Genomic DNA, 18,680 nt, shown 5'->3' with positions numbered 1-18,680 from the left:
CACCCTCTTTCTAGCTGCTCTAATGTCAGTGGTACGACTATGCACCTATCTATCTATTGTCATTTAATTTACCATCTCTAGCCAATAAGTTTCTTAGCATATCTGAATCGGATAAAAGGAGCAAATAGATCTTTTCTAGGCTTCTACTAAAATAAAAAAAATTTAAATTATCTTTTTAGTTAGAAGCTTTACTTATCTATAGTTATTTTTGATTATAACTAGGCTTCTATATTTCAAAGAGATTCATCGATTTAAATGACATATATTTTTCTTGAAATAATTATATTTTTATATAAAGAATCTTACCTTTATACTTGCAATCCTAGGGGCAGGAAACACTAGCACTTCATTATATTATATATATATTTTAAATTTTATTAGCTAAGAAATTTAAAGTACATATTAATTATTTCAACATGAATTAATGTCTATTATAATTTTTTGTGGTAAAATTTTACTTTATGAGCTGGTTGAAATAATTAAACTTAAGCAGCATTAGCAAAATGAATCATTACTTTAAAGTATTGTTAAATACTGCCTTAGTAGGAGTTTTATATTTTACATGATAGTTAGAGATGTAAAGTGCGAGGACCCGTGTAAGCGTGTGTTTAGTTCTACATTAGTTATTTACCGAGAAGATCTTGGGTATTTTAAAACTAAGAAATTCAAAAAATATTTTCCAACTAATTTTTTTGGGTGAGTTCACATGTTGTGACAAATGATGTTAAAGCAAACTTGGCCCATAGCCTATGTAGACTTGGAGACCTCTATCATGATGGCAAAGGTAAGTATTGCAAAAAATCGAGCCTAAGGATAAAAATTTAAACCTTGCATAGATAGGCATGCAATTGGATACTTTTACAGGGATATGTATGCAAAAATTTCAATAAAATACTAAAAAATAGTAAATGTAAAAGCATAAACCAAAAAGTAAACAAAGAATTCTCTTCTTCTGAGGGGTTGATATCAACTACGAGCAGTTGCTGTTGGACTTGAAGATAGCCTCTCTGCCTTTCACCATCTTTAACTCCATGACCCTATCTAATTTCTCTCAGTGGGGGCCTCACCCGTGTCCCTCTAAAGGTGAGACAGATCATGTGATTTGGGTTACTTCCATTCTCCATCCGGGAGAAACACAGAAATAACAAGTTGCCCATGATGTTGTCCTTGTAGCTATCCTTGGAGTGGGGCCATAGGTAATGGTTATCCGGGATGTTAGTTTGCTTGAATGATCTTCGGGCCTCTCAATTTGCACTTTTAGAGCGAATTAGCGACGCCAATATGTTGCATCTGGATTTAGGAACTAACTTTTTTTTTAGCCTTCAATAGCTTTAGGATTAGAAACATATGATTAGATGCACCAAAGATGAACTTAGAGGAAAATCCACCTTGCATGCATTGAAATTACATTGCTAATTGGTTTGTTTCTTATAGTTTCGGAACTCATCATTTGTCTAGAAATTGGCTGCTCATGGAAAATTTTGCTTGAAGGTAGACCGACAGAACACAACTTCCCTAAGTATTGGACCAAATTATGTATAGGCAAATGAGGCTAATTTAGACCAAACACAATTTAATCTACTACAAAATATGACATCGGGGTGGTGCTAAATTGGAGCCAATTCCAGATTTTCTTGCAGTCTTAGATGCATCGGTGTAATGGCCGGTGCCTGCTCTTGTTAGGTGCAGGGAATGATCTATTTGTATGAATCCCCATTTACATTGCAAGGTTCCAATTGGTAGTCCGAGCCTAGTTAGGCTTAGCCTAGCTATATCAAATCTCTTATTGGCTCATGCGACGAAACTTTGCGAATTGATCCGATGCTTGTGCGAAGAGCAACTGCCTAACATTGATATGCAGCAATGATTTTTATTCTCTTTTAAGAGATATTTAGTGAAAGTTTGAACCCTAGAGTTCCTTCTTTCAGATAAAGAGGGATGCCAACTGAGAAGCCATGAATATTTTGAAAAACAGATGTTCCTTAGCTAGATGATTTGCATGAAGCGATAATAAACCTTGCAATGAATACCTAAATATACATAGTGACTGAGATCCAACAAACAAGACACGCAACTTAAAAACTGGTTCGTCATTTTGGTAAAAGACTTGAGTACTAGTTTCTTTTTGTTGTATGTGATACTCCATTCTTGATTTGTTTGGCCTTAGACAAGTCCAAATTTGAATTTGGGTACACACACAACATAATTCTATATCAAACATGGATGCAATATTATATCGCATGTGTATAAAGATTATCATTTGTAGATGTATTTTGCTCTCAAAAGAAAGAAAGTCCATTACATATTATAACCATATATTGTTTGTTATATAATACCGATGAATTTGAAAGATTGGAAAGTATTTATTGTAAGGAACTTTGCTAGATATGGTCATGTAATGTGTTCGATAATACAACCGAACTCAAATAACCATCCCGCCAACTTTAGCTTAAGATCAACTTTAGTTGCTTCGTTTAGAAGGCATATATCTGAATTTAAATTCTTTATTGAGATTGAATATAGATTTTTGTGTTTATTTGCCTGCAACTATGATGTATTCTCGTCAACAAACTGACTATATATATTGTTGTGCAAACATTTAAACTGTGCAGGGGTGGTGCTAAGGGCGACAATTGAGTTTAGTTCACCTAGACATTGAGTTCTATCTAGGCTGTCAAAATTAAGCCGAGCATGCATTCATCGGATATTGACCAGTTTAAATTCAACACAACCTAACCAAACAAAAGTAGAAAATTTAAAATCAAAAAACAAAAAATCAATCTGACCTAGTCCGATCCGACCTATTAACACTTTTAGTCCATATCATGAATCCAATCTTAAAAAAAAAAAAAAGGCAAGGAGGGGAGTCCAAATTTATGGGACAATACCTAGACCGATCCGAGATTTTTACCGAGGAACCAAGCATTTTAACTTGAAAAATCCCTCCTAGGAGCGAAATCTTGAGAAATAACACCATTCAATATTTGAATCCCGACCTCTTGCTCAGAAACCAGAGCATGTGATAACTGACACTGATCTAATGCTAAGGACGCTTGTCCTACAACTTGAGTACCCGTGACACCAAATAACCTTAGACCTTGCCTCTGCCAGCTTCTCATAAAGTAACTATTGTTCCTGTTCTTTTATTATTTATGTTTGTTATGTTACAATTTTTATACTGCTACAGAATTATGTGGTATTCTCACGGACTTCAGACAACATTAATGAGTAGCAAATCAATTAATTCCTTCCCGGGGAGCACCAGAACATTCCCCCGGTCACTGGAGCCAGTGTCATCAATGGCTTCGCCACCGGCTCTGTCCCCCTGGAAAAGGGCTGGCTCGCAGACCGCATCCCACGCGACGGCACTGAAAAGGCGAGGACGGAGACGAAGGAATCATTTCATCGAGTGGGAGGCCTGCAAAAATTTAGCGGCCTTCCGAAGCAGAGATGAGCTGCCTATTTTCCCATTCTTTAAATAAAAGGCATTTTAAAATTCATTTTTTTTTTCAAATTTTTCTAGAAAATGATTGTAAAGTCCAAAAAGTACTATTATTTTATCAAATAAAAAAATAAAAGAAACGATAATGTCGTTATTCTTTGCTTTTTTTTTTTTTGGTCTAGCAATATCATAACAGCTATTATTTTGGAAATATTTCAATGTTAAAAAGGCCCTAAAGAGTTGCGTTTTAAGATAATAATTTTGGTGGTCCTAATAGGATAATGTGTTATTTAAAACAATGATTTAGTATAGTACAAAAAGGTTGATGATCCGTGAGCGTGACAGATGATTTTTGTCATTTTTCTTATTTTTATTATTTTATGTAAGACTGAAGGGCGGCCGAAGATTTTTCCAATCATTCTTTGTGAGCCAATATGTCACTCTATTGGCTTCTAGTTATGCATGGGTTGAAGTTACTTTTAATTATGAGGAGAGGGATGTAGCAATAATAGTTAGGTGAGGAGGCTAACAAGCTAAGTGGCAAATTAAGAATTGTAGAGTTTTTCAGGTTGTACATGTATATCGAAAGACGAACAGAACAGTTGACTGGGTTGCTTTCTTTGCTGCTTAGCATTCAGGAGAGATCATGTAGTCTTGTCAAGGAGATTATCTTTACACTGCTTTCTTATTTTCTTCACTCGACTCGGCTTGTTGCACTCGTGCCAGAATGATATGAGCAGCCGCTATACCAAAAAAAAAAAAAAACAAATTGGGGTCGTCACGTAGGGCTTTGAAGTCGGCAGCCAAGCTGCATTTTTGATAGAAAAGCCCTTCTGGCAATAGGTTCCTAGGACTGGTAGCAAGTTCGAGACAAAAGCTATTTAATAAATTATCAAGCAAAATGAAATCTGGTGGACAACATGGACTCCAATAAGGGCAACTATAGAAATGATTGTGACATAATCAAATCTTCCTCAATAATGGTATAGTTAATGTGCAGTTTGACTACATAAATTGTTTGTTTCTAGCCATAAGCCAGCTATTTAGATTTAAATGATGCAACTAATAGTTTGCTTGAAGGCTGGAACTAGTAATTAGTAGTGAAAATGCCTCATTTGTCCCCTTTTTTGCCCATGTTCTTTACGCACCTTTCTTTTTGGTACAAAGGTTTATGTATCTTTCCTTGCAGCTATTTTTATTTTTTTCTAGTGTGTTTCTATTGAATTTTTTTAATATTTATTTACTAATTTTTATAAATATATTTATTCTAGATTGATTTAATAAATTTAATTTACCAAAAACGAGTCTCGAGGTAATGTGGAAATTGAGAATACAAGTAGCCTTCCCCATTTTTTTTTTTAAAAGAAAAATATGTCTAGGAACATGAAATAGGCGTGTCTTTCAATACAATTTTAGATATAATTTTCCTACCATCGCCACCCATAATAATGTTTGGTAAAGAAACTACTCTGATATGGTCTTCTATAGTTTCAAGTAATGGATAAATCTACATCAATTAAGATATACATTATCCCTTTATATGCTGTTAACTTCATCCATATTTTTTTTTTCTCGATAAAGAGAAGAAAAAACTTCATCCATATTCGACTACAAAAGGTTAGAATTACAAACTTATGACATTGCTAAAGCGTATGTGGAAAACCTTGAACGCCATACATGATTTTAGATGGTTTACTTGTAGCATAAATGCCAGTGCTTGTATTGATGGAGGGTTCATCCATATTATGGTATTTCTGCTTTCTAGAGAGAAATGGATGGTTTATTTGTTATGTATCAGAGATTTATATGAAAATAAATCTAGAATACGCGATTTCTGCTTTATAGATAATTAATCAATGATCAGACTTGCTGAAAGAAAAAAAAAAAGCCTAGAAATCAAATGTCATCATGTGTTTTGCTAGATACTCTAGAAAACAAAACTAATGCTTGATATAAGAAAGAAATACTAAACTAAGTATAGTTGGAATTAACAAATTCCATGTTTCATGATAGAATACTTTTTCTTCAATTTGCAGTTGGTAATTAACGACTTAGTTGGTTTCTGAACCTTTCTTTGGCCTAGCAGCATTTGGGAGAACTCAACAAAACAATATTTTTGGAGTCTGATGGCAATATTCACTCCAATGCATCTTCTGGAATCATGTAGCCCTGAAAACTAGATTGGCGACTCAGATTTTCAGCAATGAGTGTGAAGGAGGATCTATCAGTTTAGACCTCACTTGAACCTAACTATGGGCTCTTAGAATCTATTATGTTATTGAAAAATTGTTCAAGGATTTCTACACAAGTGCACACTGGCACAAACCTGCATGGGTCAAGCAAGGCTGGTATATATGGAGCCTCTTTAGATTTCATTCATATGCTAATATAAGATTTTGCATGAGATCTTTTTCCACTCTTTATTTTCTGGAAATAATTTCACTTCGAATGGTTGAAATTTGTTAATTATGTACAATCTATTTTAAGTTGTGGAATTTTTCTCTCAACTACCGGCCATTTAGGTCATAAATAAACATGAACAAAGTAAAGAGCATCTGCAAATTGCATAACCTTGAGAACGGAAGTTTTTTAGATAAATACCAATTTCATGGGCTAAATGACTGAGCTTGTGATCAGGTGCATAAATAATATCCATCGATTCATTTTCTATAACATTTGTTCATATAAAGTTTAGAAATGAGGCTGTCTTGAAAGGCTATACATTGCCTCATAATCCCATTGGACAAGAAAATATTATAAGTAAAGATCCATTCATAATGGTAGGAAAGGATAAGCTTAGACATAAATTTCGGAAGTACCGGTTAACATTGCATATATATGTACCTTAAGAGCTTCTAATAAGGTTTCGAGATTGACTGAAAGAATTATAGATGCATGCTGTGAGATATTCAATTGCCTAGCCTTAAATCTATGTATTACATTAGTCACATAAACTATTTATATATTTATTACAGATTTTATTTTGCTTAGTATAATTTTTTTATCATAGATTGATTATATATTCTATTGTTTATGGAGGTGGCGTTAGCTAAGAGTTGACTCAAGCAAGACTCTTTTCCTTGCAATTATGTTGAACACTAAATACAAATGTTTTTGTTTTACAATCCAATATGTGAATGATGTTTTTATTTGGATTAGGAACTTCTCTACTGTAGTCATCATGATTGAATTTATTTTTGGATGTTATTAAGAATGTTTAGCTATGCGAGCCTATAGATTATCTTTGGATTAATAAATTTCAGCTATATCTTTTGCTCTTTTGGATATCAACAAAGTATTAAAAATATGTGCATAATGCAAATTATATATACTTTACACCCCTTGAAACAAGAAAAGAGTGGACAACTGGTACATATATGCATATTCTTAGTGGTTTTAAATGTCTCTAAAAATATTACATATTGTTAAAAGAGTGGACAAGTCTAATTAACTAACTGCCAAATTACATATTTTCTGTCAATTTTGAAGGCTGGCTAAAGAACTCCATCATGGTAGTCTTAAATGCCATCTAAAATACTACATTGCTGGTATTTTTGAATACCACAAAAAGTAGTTAATATTTAAATAAGATAATTGCTGCAGATGACTTATCGGACACTTAAAAATATGGAGAAATATTATCACCATTCAAGAAATATGAATTCCCTGTATTTTTAATGTTGTAAAAGTTATTTAATATTTAAATAAGGTGATTGTTCTAGATGGCTTTATCAATATTGAGAATGCTGAAAAATATAATAATGTCATTCAATAAGTACATAAAGGGTTCTTGTAAAACACAGCAAAAAAAATAAATTTTTTATATTTCATAAATGCCAGGATATAATCGGTTACGCTTAAACAAATGTCGGGGGGGTATTCTTGAACTACTACAATTTTCTAATAGCATTTCATTCGATTCATCAACAAAAAGTGAGTTGGCTTACGACCATTTTGCTTAAAAAAAAACATCTTTTATTAATCACAATATTAGACTATGTTCACACTCCTAAAATCTCATATCAGCTATTTTATGCAAAATGCTCTAATGCCGACATGAGATCGTTTTCGATCCTCCTTCTCCATAAATTGAGTAAATCTCCCCTTAACCCTAATTTGACATAATGACTTACCATAAGGAAATTGAATGGCAGGTTGTCCGCGTTTGCATGACGCCGCTCCACGTATGGTAATCTTTGAGAAATATCATGCATCACCAATTGCTTGCCAAGGGAAATGGTGTTTGCAAGGTTTTTAGAGGGGCATGACAATGACCATAGAGCTCAACCAAGCAAATAATGTATTGATTGACACCCCAAGTGGCCCCCATTCTGCTGAATCACAAGGCCTTGCTTGCAATGGATGATTCATATCCTCATTCCATCCATCTGGCCTCACTTGCTGAACATGATGGGTCATTGGCAAAAAGAATTAGCCCACATCTTTTAATCCCCCTCCATCTTGGCTACAAAACACAATAGGTTGATATTCTTTCTTTCTTTGTGCATATAATATCCCAATGGATCATTGAGAAAGAAAGAGAGAGAGACTCTTGAGGGGTTTGTATATTGACTGGTGGGGAGAGGGAGACTGGGAGGACAGAAAAGTCCAAGTGGAGAGGTGAGAGAGCCCAGGAGGGGTCATGCAGCTGTCATTCGATACCCCAGCCCCTCATACAGCGAGGAACCCCTTTGCACCTGTCGGATCCCCATCCCAGCCTTGCTAGATTCCTCAAACCCCTACTCTATTTCCCTCTCTCCCTCTCCCTCTATCTCTCTCCCCTCCTCCTCTCTTGTTCTCTCCCACAAGCCTTGAGGCCAGGTCATGGAAGGTGGAGAGGCCACCAAAGAAGAGGAAGAGAAGAGCAACCCAAGAAGAGAAGAAAGGTCGATCGCAAGGCCTACAAACTAGCTAGCTCTCCTCGTGTCCTTGGAAAGAGATATAATAGAGAGAAAAGAAAGGTTGAGGGTTGTTAGCTTGTTATAGATATCGCTATTGGTATCCATGGCTTCTTCTAGTCCATCTAGTTCTAGTTCATCTAGCTATAGATCGAGGTTTGGGGACACCACCTTGACCAAGGTCTTCGTGGGAGGTTTGGCGTGGGAGACGCCGACCGAAGAGCTACGGCGATACTTCGAGCAGTTTGGCGAGATCCTCGAGGCTGTCGTCATAACCGACAAGAACACTGGCCGGTCCAAAGGCTATGGCTTTGTGAGAGCTCTCTCTCTCTCTCTCCCCCCCCCCCCTCCTCAGTCCTCACTAATTTCATCATGATCTGTCTAAAACTATTGGCTTTGAACTCTTTTTCTTGTAGAATAGTTTACAAGTCGATGCATCTTTTCCTAGACTTTTCTCTTTTTCCTGGTTGAAGAGAACAAAAAACTATCTGAGTTGCCTCCATCTCCTCTTAGAATCTCCAATATCATCCAAGATATTTGTCAACTTTTATGCTCTCTCTCTCTCTCTAGTAACCTTTGTGAAAACAAGATTATCCAAGAAGGTGAGATTTAGTCCCACCTTATGTTGTTTTTTCTCTTTTTTTTCATGGAATGAACATCTATATATATATGGATCCACAAATTCCTAGATTAAGTGAGAAAAATATGTGTACTTAGGAATGAAACATGATGTGATGCCTCTGAAAATGGAGGAGGCAAGAAAGGGGGAGGGAGCGATAAATGGATGTTCATTTTGTTCAGATTGTTGTTTTTGGGGTGTGTTTCCAATTCCACAGCGGTTTTTGCTAACATTGGAAGAGGGTCTGTGAATGGCTACGGGCAGGTGACGTTTCGTGACCCGGACTCGGCCAGGCGGTCCGTGGCGGACCCCAACCCGGTCATCGACGGGCGGCGAGCCAACTGCAACATCGCTTCCATGGGCCGGCCTCGCCCGTCTCCCCCTCGAGGTACTGCCTTTAAAAAATCTATATATCAATTTATTTTACAAAAGTAGTACAGTGATATTATTATGTTGGAGAGAGAGAGAGAAAAAAAAAACAAGATTACATGATATGAAAAAAAAAAAGTGCTGTTCTAGCTTACTGCTTCCCATCTCAAAGAGGCCATTGGCCACGAGGCCACGAGGGATGCGACACTGGTGGGCCCCAGCAGCTAGGGTTACCAGCCCACAGGATCGAGACCCACCATGTGGGGCCGTGGGCTGAGCCAGCAGGGCAATAATAGTTTGTTGAGTTGGACTCATTTGGCCACATGAGCTTGAGCCAAGCTAGGGTGGGGATTGACTAGGTATAGATGATAATTATGTGATTATATTGTAGACATTAATAATGTCACCATTTTTTTTAGTGATGATCTGATCTGTTTCCCTAGCCAGCTCATGATGATTATCATAATGAGGTTAACTTATACAAATCGATAAAGTTATCTATTTAAAAAAAACTATTCGGCAGTCGTCCCTTGTAGGTCAATGAAAGTGGATTACAAAGAAACAAGAGTGCCATTTAAGTTATCCATTATCATATTATCATTATTAAATTAGTTACAATTGCAGGTTTAGGGTTTCCAATGTGTACATGGTATTTTATATTTTCTTCGATAGCAACCATTTGCTAAGTATTTGAAGGTTTGTATTTATTGATACTAGGCTATTATTATCGGGCAATATCTGAATTACATGCTATGTGCTTAACTAAGCCAATTTCATGTGAGCTAAGCTAAGTCAATCTTGGAGCCTAGGATACGCAGATAAACCGGCTACAAGGAGACAATCAAATGTGCCAAGCTCAATTGAGCCAAAGGCTAGCTCAACTCCAATAGTTGACAGATGATGATAGATTGTAGCACTAATCAATTTTTTTTTTTCTTAGTAAATGGATGTGGGTCTTTATATAGTTTATTATTTATGAGATTTTCTTTTGGTGGCTTTTGAATTCATGGAGATTTTGTTCTGCAGGGAGAAATCTAGTTGGGAGCGCTTATCAGGGCCCATCTCAGGCTCTGGGCCCATCATATAGCAGGTTGCCAACCCAAATACCACCTCCTCCTCCAGTCCTCTACCCTACCCATTTTGGGTGAGTACCCTACAATTTTGGTATCTAATCTCTACTTCAAAGGATGGGCCCCATCCTTTTCTGTGCATGGGACACAAGGAGAGAGCCCATTTAATGGAGCCAGCATTCAACCCAGCGGTCCCTCTCTATAGATCCATCATGGACATGGAGGGAGCAAATAAATGGCTCCTGCTACGTTCCCATGTGGTTGCTTGCCTCACATCATGCATCCAAGGGGACCCATACTGTTCATTTAGGTCGGCTTGATTTGGGCTGATCGCTCGGTCTAGGCCAATGGGCTTTGCAGCTCTTTCTATGTCATACTCTAATGCAATCTCATATGGTGCATCCGTGGGTTTCCAAAGTAGATACATTGACTCGTTTGATTTACGGGAAGAACTTTTCCGAATGTTTTTTCTAGAAAGATGGTTCCTAAGAATATCATGTTTGGAAAAATGGTTTTGATATGTTTGGTTGATTATGAAAAAGTAGCACATTCTATAGCCGCATATGTTCGATTAAACATCTATTTTTTTAGGAAAGATGTATGAATTTTTCTTTCACATGAAACACAAAAAAAAAAATTTCATTTTTTCTTCTTTAAAAGCTCCAATCAAATAAGATACCCCCTTCCTATTTTCTCGCATTCGGGTCAAGTTCTTAATCCTAGGTTGCTAGTTTATGGTCTAATTGTGAGGCCACTTGGGTCATGCAGGCCAGACTTCCATGCTCTCTCTCTCTCTCTCTCTTAATGCATGCATATTTTCTTACGCATTGATTGTGTTTACTTTGCAGGTACTACCCGGCTGATTACGGATACCAACAAGTTAGTTGCTTTTTCTTACGCACCCTTTCATGCTTGCTAATTGCGTACTCCTTAAACCAGTCTCATACTGAAGTGCCAAATTACTTAAATCTCAATACGGCATAAGTTTATTAAATTATCCGTATTGCATATATTTACATGATAATTTCTTTTGGATCACGGTTTGTAATAAGAAATAGGCATTAAGTATTAATTACTTCATGTAACAAAATCTTTGTCACAAGGAAGCAAATCTATTAAAAAGAGATCAAGGAGTGAAAATGCATGAAAGTTATTATATATTGTGATTAAAGGTAGTTGTCCCTTATTATTTATGCATTTGTATATATTGATTTTGATTGTAAAATGTGTTAATTAGCAGGCTATGTACAACCCTCAGATGACACCACGGTACTACCATCAGTTGTATGGTTCTTCTTCATCATCGACTATAGGTATGCCATATCATTATCCCCAAATGGGGTGCATAATGGCTACTCCAAGAGCAAGTTTTTCATCAGCACCACAAAGTCCTCACCCACCATATATGCGATATCCTATGGTCTCTGTTGAGGGATCCATCTCACCTTCATCCTCACAACCCTATACCTTCCAACTCCCACCCCCTCCACATGGAAGGCAACCCTCAAACATGATAGGTAACTTCTTTTAAGCCTTATAATTACTTTCTATACTTATATTACAACATCAGTTGTTGCATATTTTGACATGTTTGCTCAAGCTTTTACTGGTGCTTATAAATTATCTATGGTTAGGCAGGCTAAGGAGCTCAGATTGGCTTAACTCAAGTTGCTAGAAGTCATGGCTAGAGGGTGAAAAATGTAATGGATTAGCTTATTTCTAAACATTAATTATAATAAGTCAAGATTAGAATGCATAATTTAATTTGTATAGGACATGCCTAATAGTATTTTCAAGAGCTCCTATATAATGTTTGAACATATCTCAAATGAAGCAAAGTTTTACATAGCTTATTTTTTGACACCTTTGAAGGGAGATGGCATGATAACATTATTTTGATCTTAATGGACAAGTCATATCTCGTATTTTTTGGTTCACTCTTTTTAAACCATATTCTGTAATTCTAAGATTTCGACAAAAATCTATATTTAGTGGTAATAAGAATACATGGGGTGAAATATGCTATATAAAGCTGAACTATGCAAATGGAATTTGTATCTATGATGGCATCAACAAAATCTTTCTAGGTACAAGATGTAGATACTCATATCTAACTTTTCTTATCATCTTATGCTAATCCTAAGATTTAAAAAATTATGATATTGTGTTGTCTTCATTCATATTAGTTCGATCAAGATGGATAACTTTTGTTTATGTTTTAATAAATAGATTTAAAATCAAAGATTGACCCATGTTAGTTGAAATTAACTTTTGAGTTTGTTATTTTTTATTAGCGTAGCTTGTCAATTTGTTTGACCATTTGTCTTTAAATTATATGTGGATAAAATAAGATAGTAAATATTCAGAAATTTATACATGTTGGAAAGTAAGGATGCCCATATATGTGCATGTTTGTGTATATGTGCATGCTTTGTTAATTAAAAGAAATTAGTTGTATACAAAGAAGTAGCTCTAATTTTTCTAACAGATGATATTTTCTAATAATAGACAAATTAAATAGTCAAATATTGAAGACTCCTGGAAGAGTTGTGGCTTGACAATTGATTACCTTGTAGATTAGATTTCATATCCTATTCTACATACTCAAAGTCATTTAATATATTTTCTTTCTATCTTACTTTTAATATCTCCTTATACTTTTTTTACAAAATTATCAATTAAATTATGTTTCTACAATCAGATAATTATGTTTCATGTATGTTTAAAATTTACTGTGTAAGTTATTGTTCTTGGTTGTTTTTTTCTCTTTTTTTGTTATGGTTAATATATCTTTATATGATTATGTGATTACTAATTTTAAGCAATGATAGTCTAAAATCTCTAGAATTTAAAGTCCTTGTCAATTCTAATACTAACCCAATGCAGCAAAACTAGTTAAACTAGAAATATATATTTATGTTCTAGTTCTCCAACCTTTTCATTTGTTGTTATTACTCTGATTTGTATAATTTATAATTTTTAACTTCCTAATACACACTCTTGGCCAATAGTTGATGTGAAAATGTCATACTAACTTTTCTTTTCTTTTTTTCCCCATTTTCCAAGATTTGAGTTTCCGGAGGAAGGGAGGTTTGGTTTGAGAATATGTTCCACCTAGGAAAAAAACCAAAGTAGAAAATTTGGACATATTTGTTTGAATTTGAAATCTTTTATGCTTTAACAAATTTAAACTACACCATTGGACCAAGGTAATTTGCTGGTTGTCTTATTATAATGAGTTTGAGTATGAAGCATAAAAAGAGGATTCTGTAAATAGATAAGCAATTTTTTACATAAAAAATAATCATTAACTTGATGTTGATTATCTCAACAACTATATTAGTTATTCATGTTTATGATAATTAAAAAAAGAGGATTGAAAAATGCGATCATTTAAGAAAATTGTTAAAGAAAAGAATAAAGACATGGATATTTCAGGTGCCACTTCATAGATTCTGGATTTTATTTTTTATATTTCTTTTTATTATTATGCTCTAAATATAAGATTATTTGCTCAGTCGAGGAATGGCTTGAATGCATTTAGTGTTAATAACTTTAACTATATGTATTGATTATGGATGCAAATAGTTTGTGGTGTCATTTTGACCATAAATACTTAAATTATTAATAAATATATTGCTGCATAATTTTTTCCAACCTATATTCTACAATCCATTATAATGTACAGTAACTCGATGACATTCTATAATATTAATGCATAAATTTTGTTTTTGTTTATTAGTCACACAACATTGCTTCTTAAATCTTAAGTAAATAAAGAAATATTATTTTGATTAAATTTATAAAGATGACTATTTGTCTATATTTTAAATAATTTATTTTATGAATACTTCAGATTCACCAACTTCTCAACAATCCACCACTGCTGCAAATACCGAAAATGCGGATGCTTGAGGAAAGAATTTCACATCCATTTGGTGCCGTCTTTGCCTATTATCAGGTCGAAATATTATGAAAATAGTGAAAAGATGGAATCTCGATAATTGCTATTAGCACGGAAGGCCTAGATTTATTCTTTTGTGTATCATGCAAAAATATTCTTGTCGAGGGTAATTGAATCGGCGATGAACTATTACAAGCCTTGGGATGGGTACTAACTTACTCAAAATTATCTCTTTTTTTAAAATAAAGAATTCTTTTTATTTTTCTGAGACATCTCCTTCATGTATCAAATATTAGATCTTTATGTATTCATGAAAAATTTGAAGTTCATCGGATATGGAATCAATTTATGAGAGAAACCAAACAAAATGAAATGGAAGGAAGCATTCTTTTAGTAGACAGAAAAGTCCAATAAGCTAGATAGTGCAAGATAACACACACCTTTTAAGCTCATTATTTGGTAATTATTATTATATTAATTTTGATTTTACAAAAGATATGAGTACGTGCAATGACTAAGCACTGGCAAATGTCTCACAAAAAATGTCATCCATAATCATTTTGGCTACATTTGTTTACATTTTACATTGATGAAAAGTTCGATAGAAACTTTTCACAATATCTTATAAAATTAGTGCTAATTATGAGTGCAGATTCTCTATTCCCGACTCTCTGTTGACATTTACGTTATGGCCCTCTGATTAGTCCATGTATGGTCCTGATGTGATCTAATTGTCTATGCGATCCACCCATCCACATCGTAGAAGAGGGTAACAAAAAGTGACGGATAGAAAGCCTCCCTCACCTCCTAATCTGCTGGGAATTCCAAACACCCCCAAGAACTCCAGCTTAAACAAAAGCAACATGAAGGCCTATTCAATTCGTCAAGCTGTGCTCTGCTATCCATTCTCTCTTGTTTGAATCCATTCGATATCGAATTATTTAAGGATATGTTTGGTTCGGGGGATTGGGCTCTAGAATGAAAATGAGCTACTTCTATTCTAACAGTCTGGTTGGAGGAGATTCTATTCCCATTCGGGTTCTAGAGGGAATGAAAATAGCCTAATCCCCTAAAATCTAATTTCGACTCTCAACTATAGTATTCAAATCTCTTTCCAATTTCGATTCCAATTTCAATCACGAACCAAATGTATCGAAAAATAAGGCCATTCTGATAACTATTTCAATACATTCTGATTCCGATTCTAATTCCAATTCCAGTCGCAAATCAAATGTATCTTGAGTGTTCTCAGCGATCCCTCTAAATCTCTATCTGATTCGTAGATAATTAAGAGAATGCTAATTTATTTGCCAAGAAGTACCTTAGGAGCCATGGATAAATCAGATACACAAAAGATTTCTGCCTGTTCAAGATAAGCTTCATAAATAGGAACGAAGAAAGGACCAATGCAGCACGCAAGAGAAAATAAATAATGAATAAAAGTAAGAAAGAAATAAAAATTTAAAACATTGAGTAGTGTTAAAAGTCACTCTTTTTCTTTCTTTTTTTTTTTTTTTTTAGAAAAGCCACAATTTCGAAGAGAAAAAAAAGATTTACATCTTGCACTGTGAAGAAGTAAATTAAGGAACTCTGTAAATAATTGCTATGCTATAACTTTCATGCATTAATCCTCATAGTTTTTTTTTCTGGTGCATCTTATAGTTAAAATTTCGATGAAAAAAATCAATAGTGCATTTTGTAAGAGGATTTTTTGTTGCTGCGATGGTGAGACCAAAATTAAAAATTTCTAGCATTCTTTTTCTTTGTAATGCAAAAATTTCAAGCGTCTTGAGAAAGCTTCGATGTAGTTTGGGTCTTGATAGATGGTTGTATGTTTTTCTTAAATCAATGGGATCTTCTGGTAATTTTCGGGTGAGCTTTCTGATCCACTGGATTTCATAAAATCATGTGTTTTCTTTTGCATGTCCATTCTGCTCCAAAAATAAAAGCTTTTCAATGCTAATGTTTCCTTCCTAAAAATTTCCACTTGTTGGTAATTCTATTGATTTTCTTCACGAAGTGTGGTGTCTTTAGAAAGACTGCTGGTTGAGAATTTCCGCCTTTGTCATTCTTAAAGATAATTTCAACTTTTTCTATGAGGTAAGTAGTTTCACTAACATCGTTAATTTAACTAGATGGATATAAGTATAGATTTTATAAATTATTTGGTATAAGTATAATAATATAAAAAAAGTCAGAGAGGTTTTTATATTTTACTCTAAATTTTAATCACAATTATTGCTAAAATTTGGTACATACAAAAACTATCACAGCACAGTCGTATTTAATAAGTTGATTAAATGTACGGTTCCATATAAGAATGTTAAAAAAAAAAATTAATATTGCATAATAATCAGGATCCCACTATCTCATTTACAGAATGATTCCATCTGTTGCAGTCACATCCGACCACACAATTTCTTTGAACTTGTAGCCTTCCAAATAAAATAAATTCTACTCGAGTGGATGCAAGACAACTTTAAGTTGCATTGCATTTTCAGTATGCATGAGAGACTCTTTCTATGTTGGATCTAGTTGTATTTGTTAAATGGGCCTCCAAACCAGCCCAGCCCATCAGAATCCTAATTGCCTGTGCCTTCAGGAGGTCATTGAGAAGCATGGTCACAATATTCCCTGAATTAATAAAAACAAATATATCTTAAACTACTCTCAATTGTTCTCTTGGTTAAATGATTCTCCAAATTTTCCAACAAATGGAGTCAACTCAGAACTTTTCGATCATTCTCGAATTATAGACAAATTTTATGATATGTTCATGGCTAATTTAAAATTTTCTATATGTTACAAATTGATGATCATTTTGTTGTTGCCAAAGGGTACCTTTTTGGTTATTCTATACTTATTTCTTTCATAAAAAAAATTAAATATTGTGAAATCTTTTGGAACTTTTGAAATATTTCCCAGATAATTTTTGAATTGAGGAGAGTTAATCAACTCTTCAAAATTATTGTTTCACTCCTGGCACTTGGCAATTCCTTTTTCTTCTCATCATTCCAATCAAAAATCTACTGAAGTGTTTATTAGTTGTATGCATGCATGTACAAAGGGAACAACTGCCAATCACACAATAGGAGAGCAAGAAGAGGTGGCAGGGTCCAACATTGCCGGAACCAAATACTTCCTTCCATTCACCCCCTCCGCGTTGTAGCTCCCTCCGGTGCCGGCGTCCACCGGCAGCTCTCCGGCGTAGCCTGGGTAAGCCCCCTTGCCGTAGACCCCTCGGCACGCCGCGCCGGCCTCGAGCGGGGCCCCGGCATCCCCTTGGAAATACCCATCCCCGAACGGGTTGGTGACCGTCCCAGCCAACAACGTAGCGATGTTGATGACCATGCCATCAGCCCCAACGTCGCCGTTTGGGGCCACGAGTGGCGGCCCCTGCGGCCCGTACACCGGCTGGTGGAAAGGCCACGCGCACTGGCCAGGGCACTGGCTTGCCGAATTCCCCACCCAAACGTAGGCCGCGCCGGGGCCGGCGAGCGAGCCATGAGATCCGCAGGAGCTCATGCAGAAGCCCTCCACCGCGACGTCCTCTGCGGTCAGGACTAATGCCACCCCAGCTTTCGTGGGGTTGGCTTTCGAAGCCAGCTCGGGTAGCTGAGAACTTTTGAGCAGTTTGCCGATGGAACAGTGCTCGTCGGAGATTTGGTTGGCCAAGGACATGTGTGTCTTCTTCTTTCCAGCTCTCTGCAGTAAGCTGTCGACGGCGTTCCACCATTTAGAAACAGAGGGTGTGGTGGTTGTGGAGGTTGGTTCTTGGTGAGGTTGGGGAGTGAGGGAGAGGAGGAAGTCGGAGATGATAGCCTTTTGGGCCGGGGTGAAATTCCCATACCAAAGTATGGAGATGGGGATGTTCCCTTGGAGCAAGGCGCCTTTGTGGTATGTGAGGAGGCTTGGAGGTGGTTGGTATAGAGAGGCTAGCTTTCTGGACCCACAGCTTTCATCTGCAAAGCCAACCAAGAGTAGGAGCAGAAAAGGAGCTATTTTGTTTGAAAGGAAGTAAGCCATTGGAGGAGGAGGAGGAGAGGATTGCTGTTATTCTTGAATTGGATTTGGAGGTGGTGATGGTGCTGAGGAAAGGGGAAGGTATATATAGGGGAGTTGGGTGCATGAACTAGCCAGGGGGTGCAGAAGAAAGTTGGTATATGGGGAGGTCCCACTTCAGCTTTTCTTGGGAGATTAATGATGGGTGATGGACCACAGCATCTTTCTTTTTTCTTGTGACTTTGGTCTATCTTAATAAGCTGTATGGAGATTGGGGCAGCTCGCATAGATTTGGCTGCCTGCTTTCATTAGGGCATGGAAGCTGGGGAATAGTTTAAATCTCAGGGGGCAGGCTTTGGGGTTGCATGTGTTGGAT

General features: G+C 35.9%; 2 protein-coding genes across 3 annotated transcripts; one reads left to right on the top strand and one right to left on the bottom strand.

Annotated features, from left to right (window-relative positions):
- Positions 1–8,052: 8,052 nt before the first annotated feature.
- On the top strand, positions 8,053–14,675 carry LOC103707942 (RNA-binding protein 38). 2 transcript variants are annotated; one of them, XM_008792670.4, is made up of 6 exons: positions 8,053–8,653; positions 9,224–9,347; positions 10,355–10,472; positions 11,247–11,277; positions 11,636–11,915; positions 14,255–14,675. In XM_008792670.4, the coding sequence occupies exons 1-6, from the start codon at positions 8,447–8,449 to the stop codon at positions 14,311–14,313; spliced, it is 819 nt and encodes a 272-aa protein (XP_008790892.2). In that variant the 5' UTR covers positions 8,053–8,446; the 3' UTR covers positions 14,314–14,675. The 2 variants fall into 2 exon arrangements, with proteins under 2 accessions (XP_008790892.2, XP_008790893.2); XM_008792671.4 differs by having other exon boundaries at positions 8,056–8,653; positions 11,639–11,915.
- Positions 14,676–17,249: 2,574 nt separating this feature from the next.
- On the bottom strand, positions 17,250–18,394 carry LOC103707943 (protein PHOSPHATE-INDUCED 1-like). Its single transcript, XM_008792672.4, has one exon. The coding sequence runs from the start codon at positions 18,326–18,328 to the stop codon at positions 17,384–17,386; it is 945 nt and encodes a 314-aa protein (XP_008790894.2). The 5' UTR covers positions 18,329–18,394; the 3' UTR covers positions 17,250–17,383.
- Positions 18,395–18,680: the final 286 nt, after the last annotated feature.

The sequence above is a fragment of the Phoenix dactylifera genome, chromosome 15 (genome assembly GCF_009389715.1).
Source record: "Phoenix dactylifera cultivar Barhee BC4 chromosome 15, palm_55x_up_171113_PBpolish2nd_filt_p, whole genome shotgun sequence".
In the NCBI taxonomy this organism is placed as follows: domain Eukaryota; kingdom Viridiplantae; phylum Streptophyta; class Magnoliopsida; order Arecales; family Arecaceae; genus Phoenix; species Phoenix dactylifera.
This window is presented reverse-complemented; position numbering and strand designations above follow the sequence as displayed.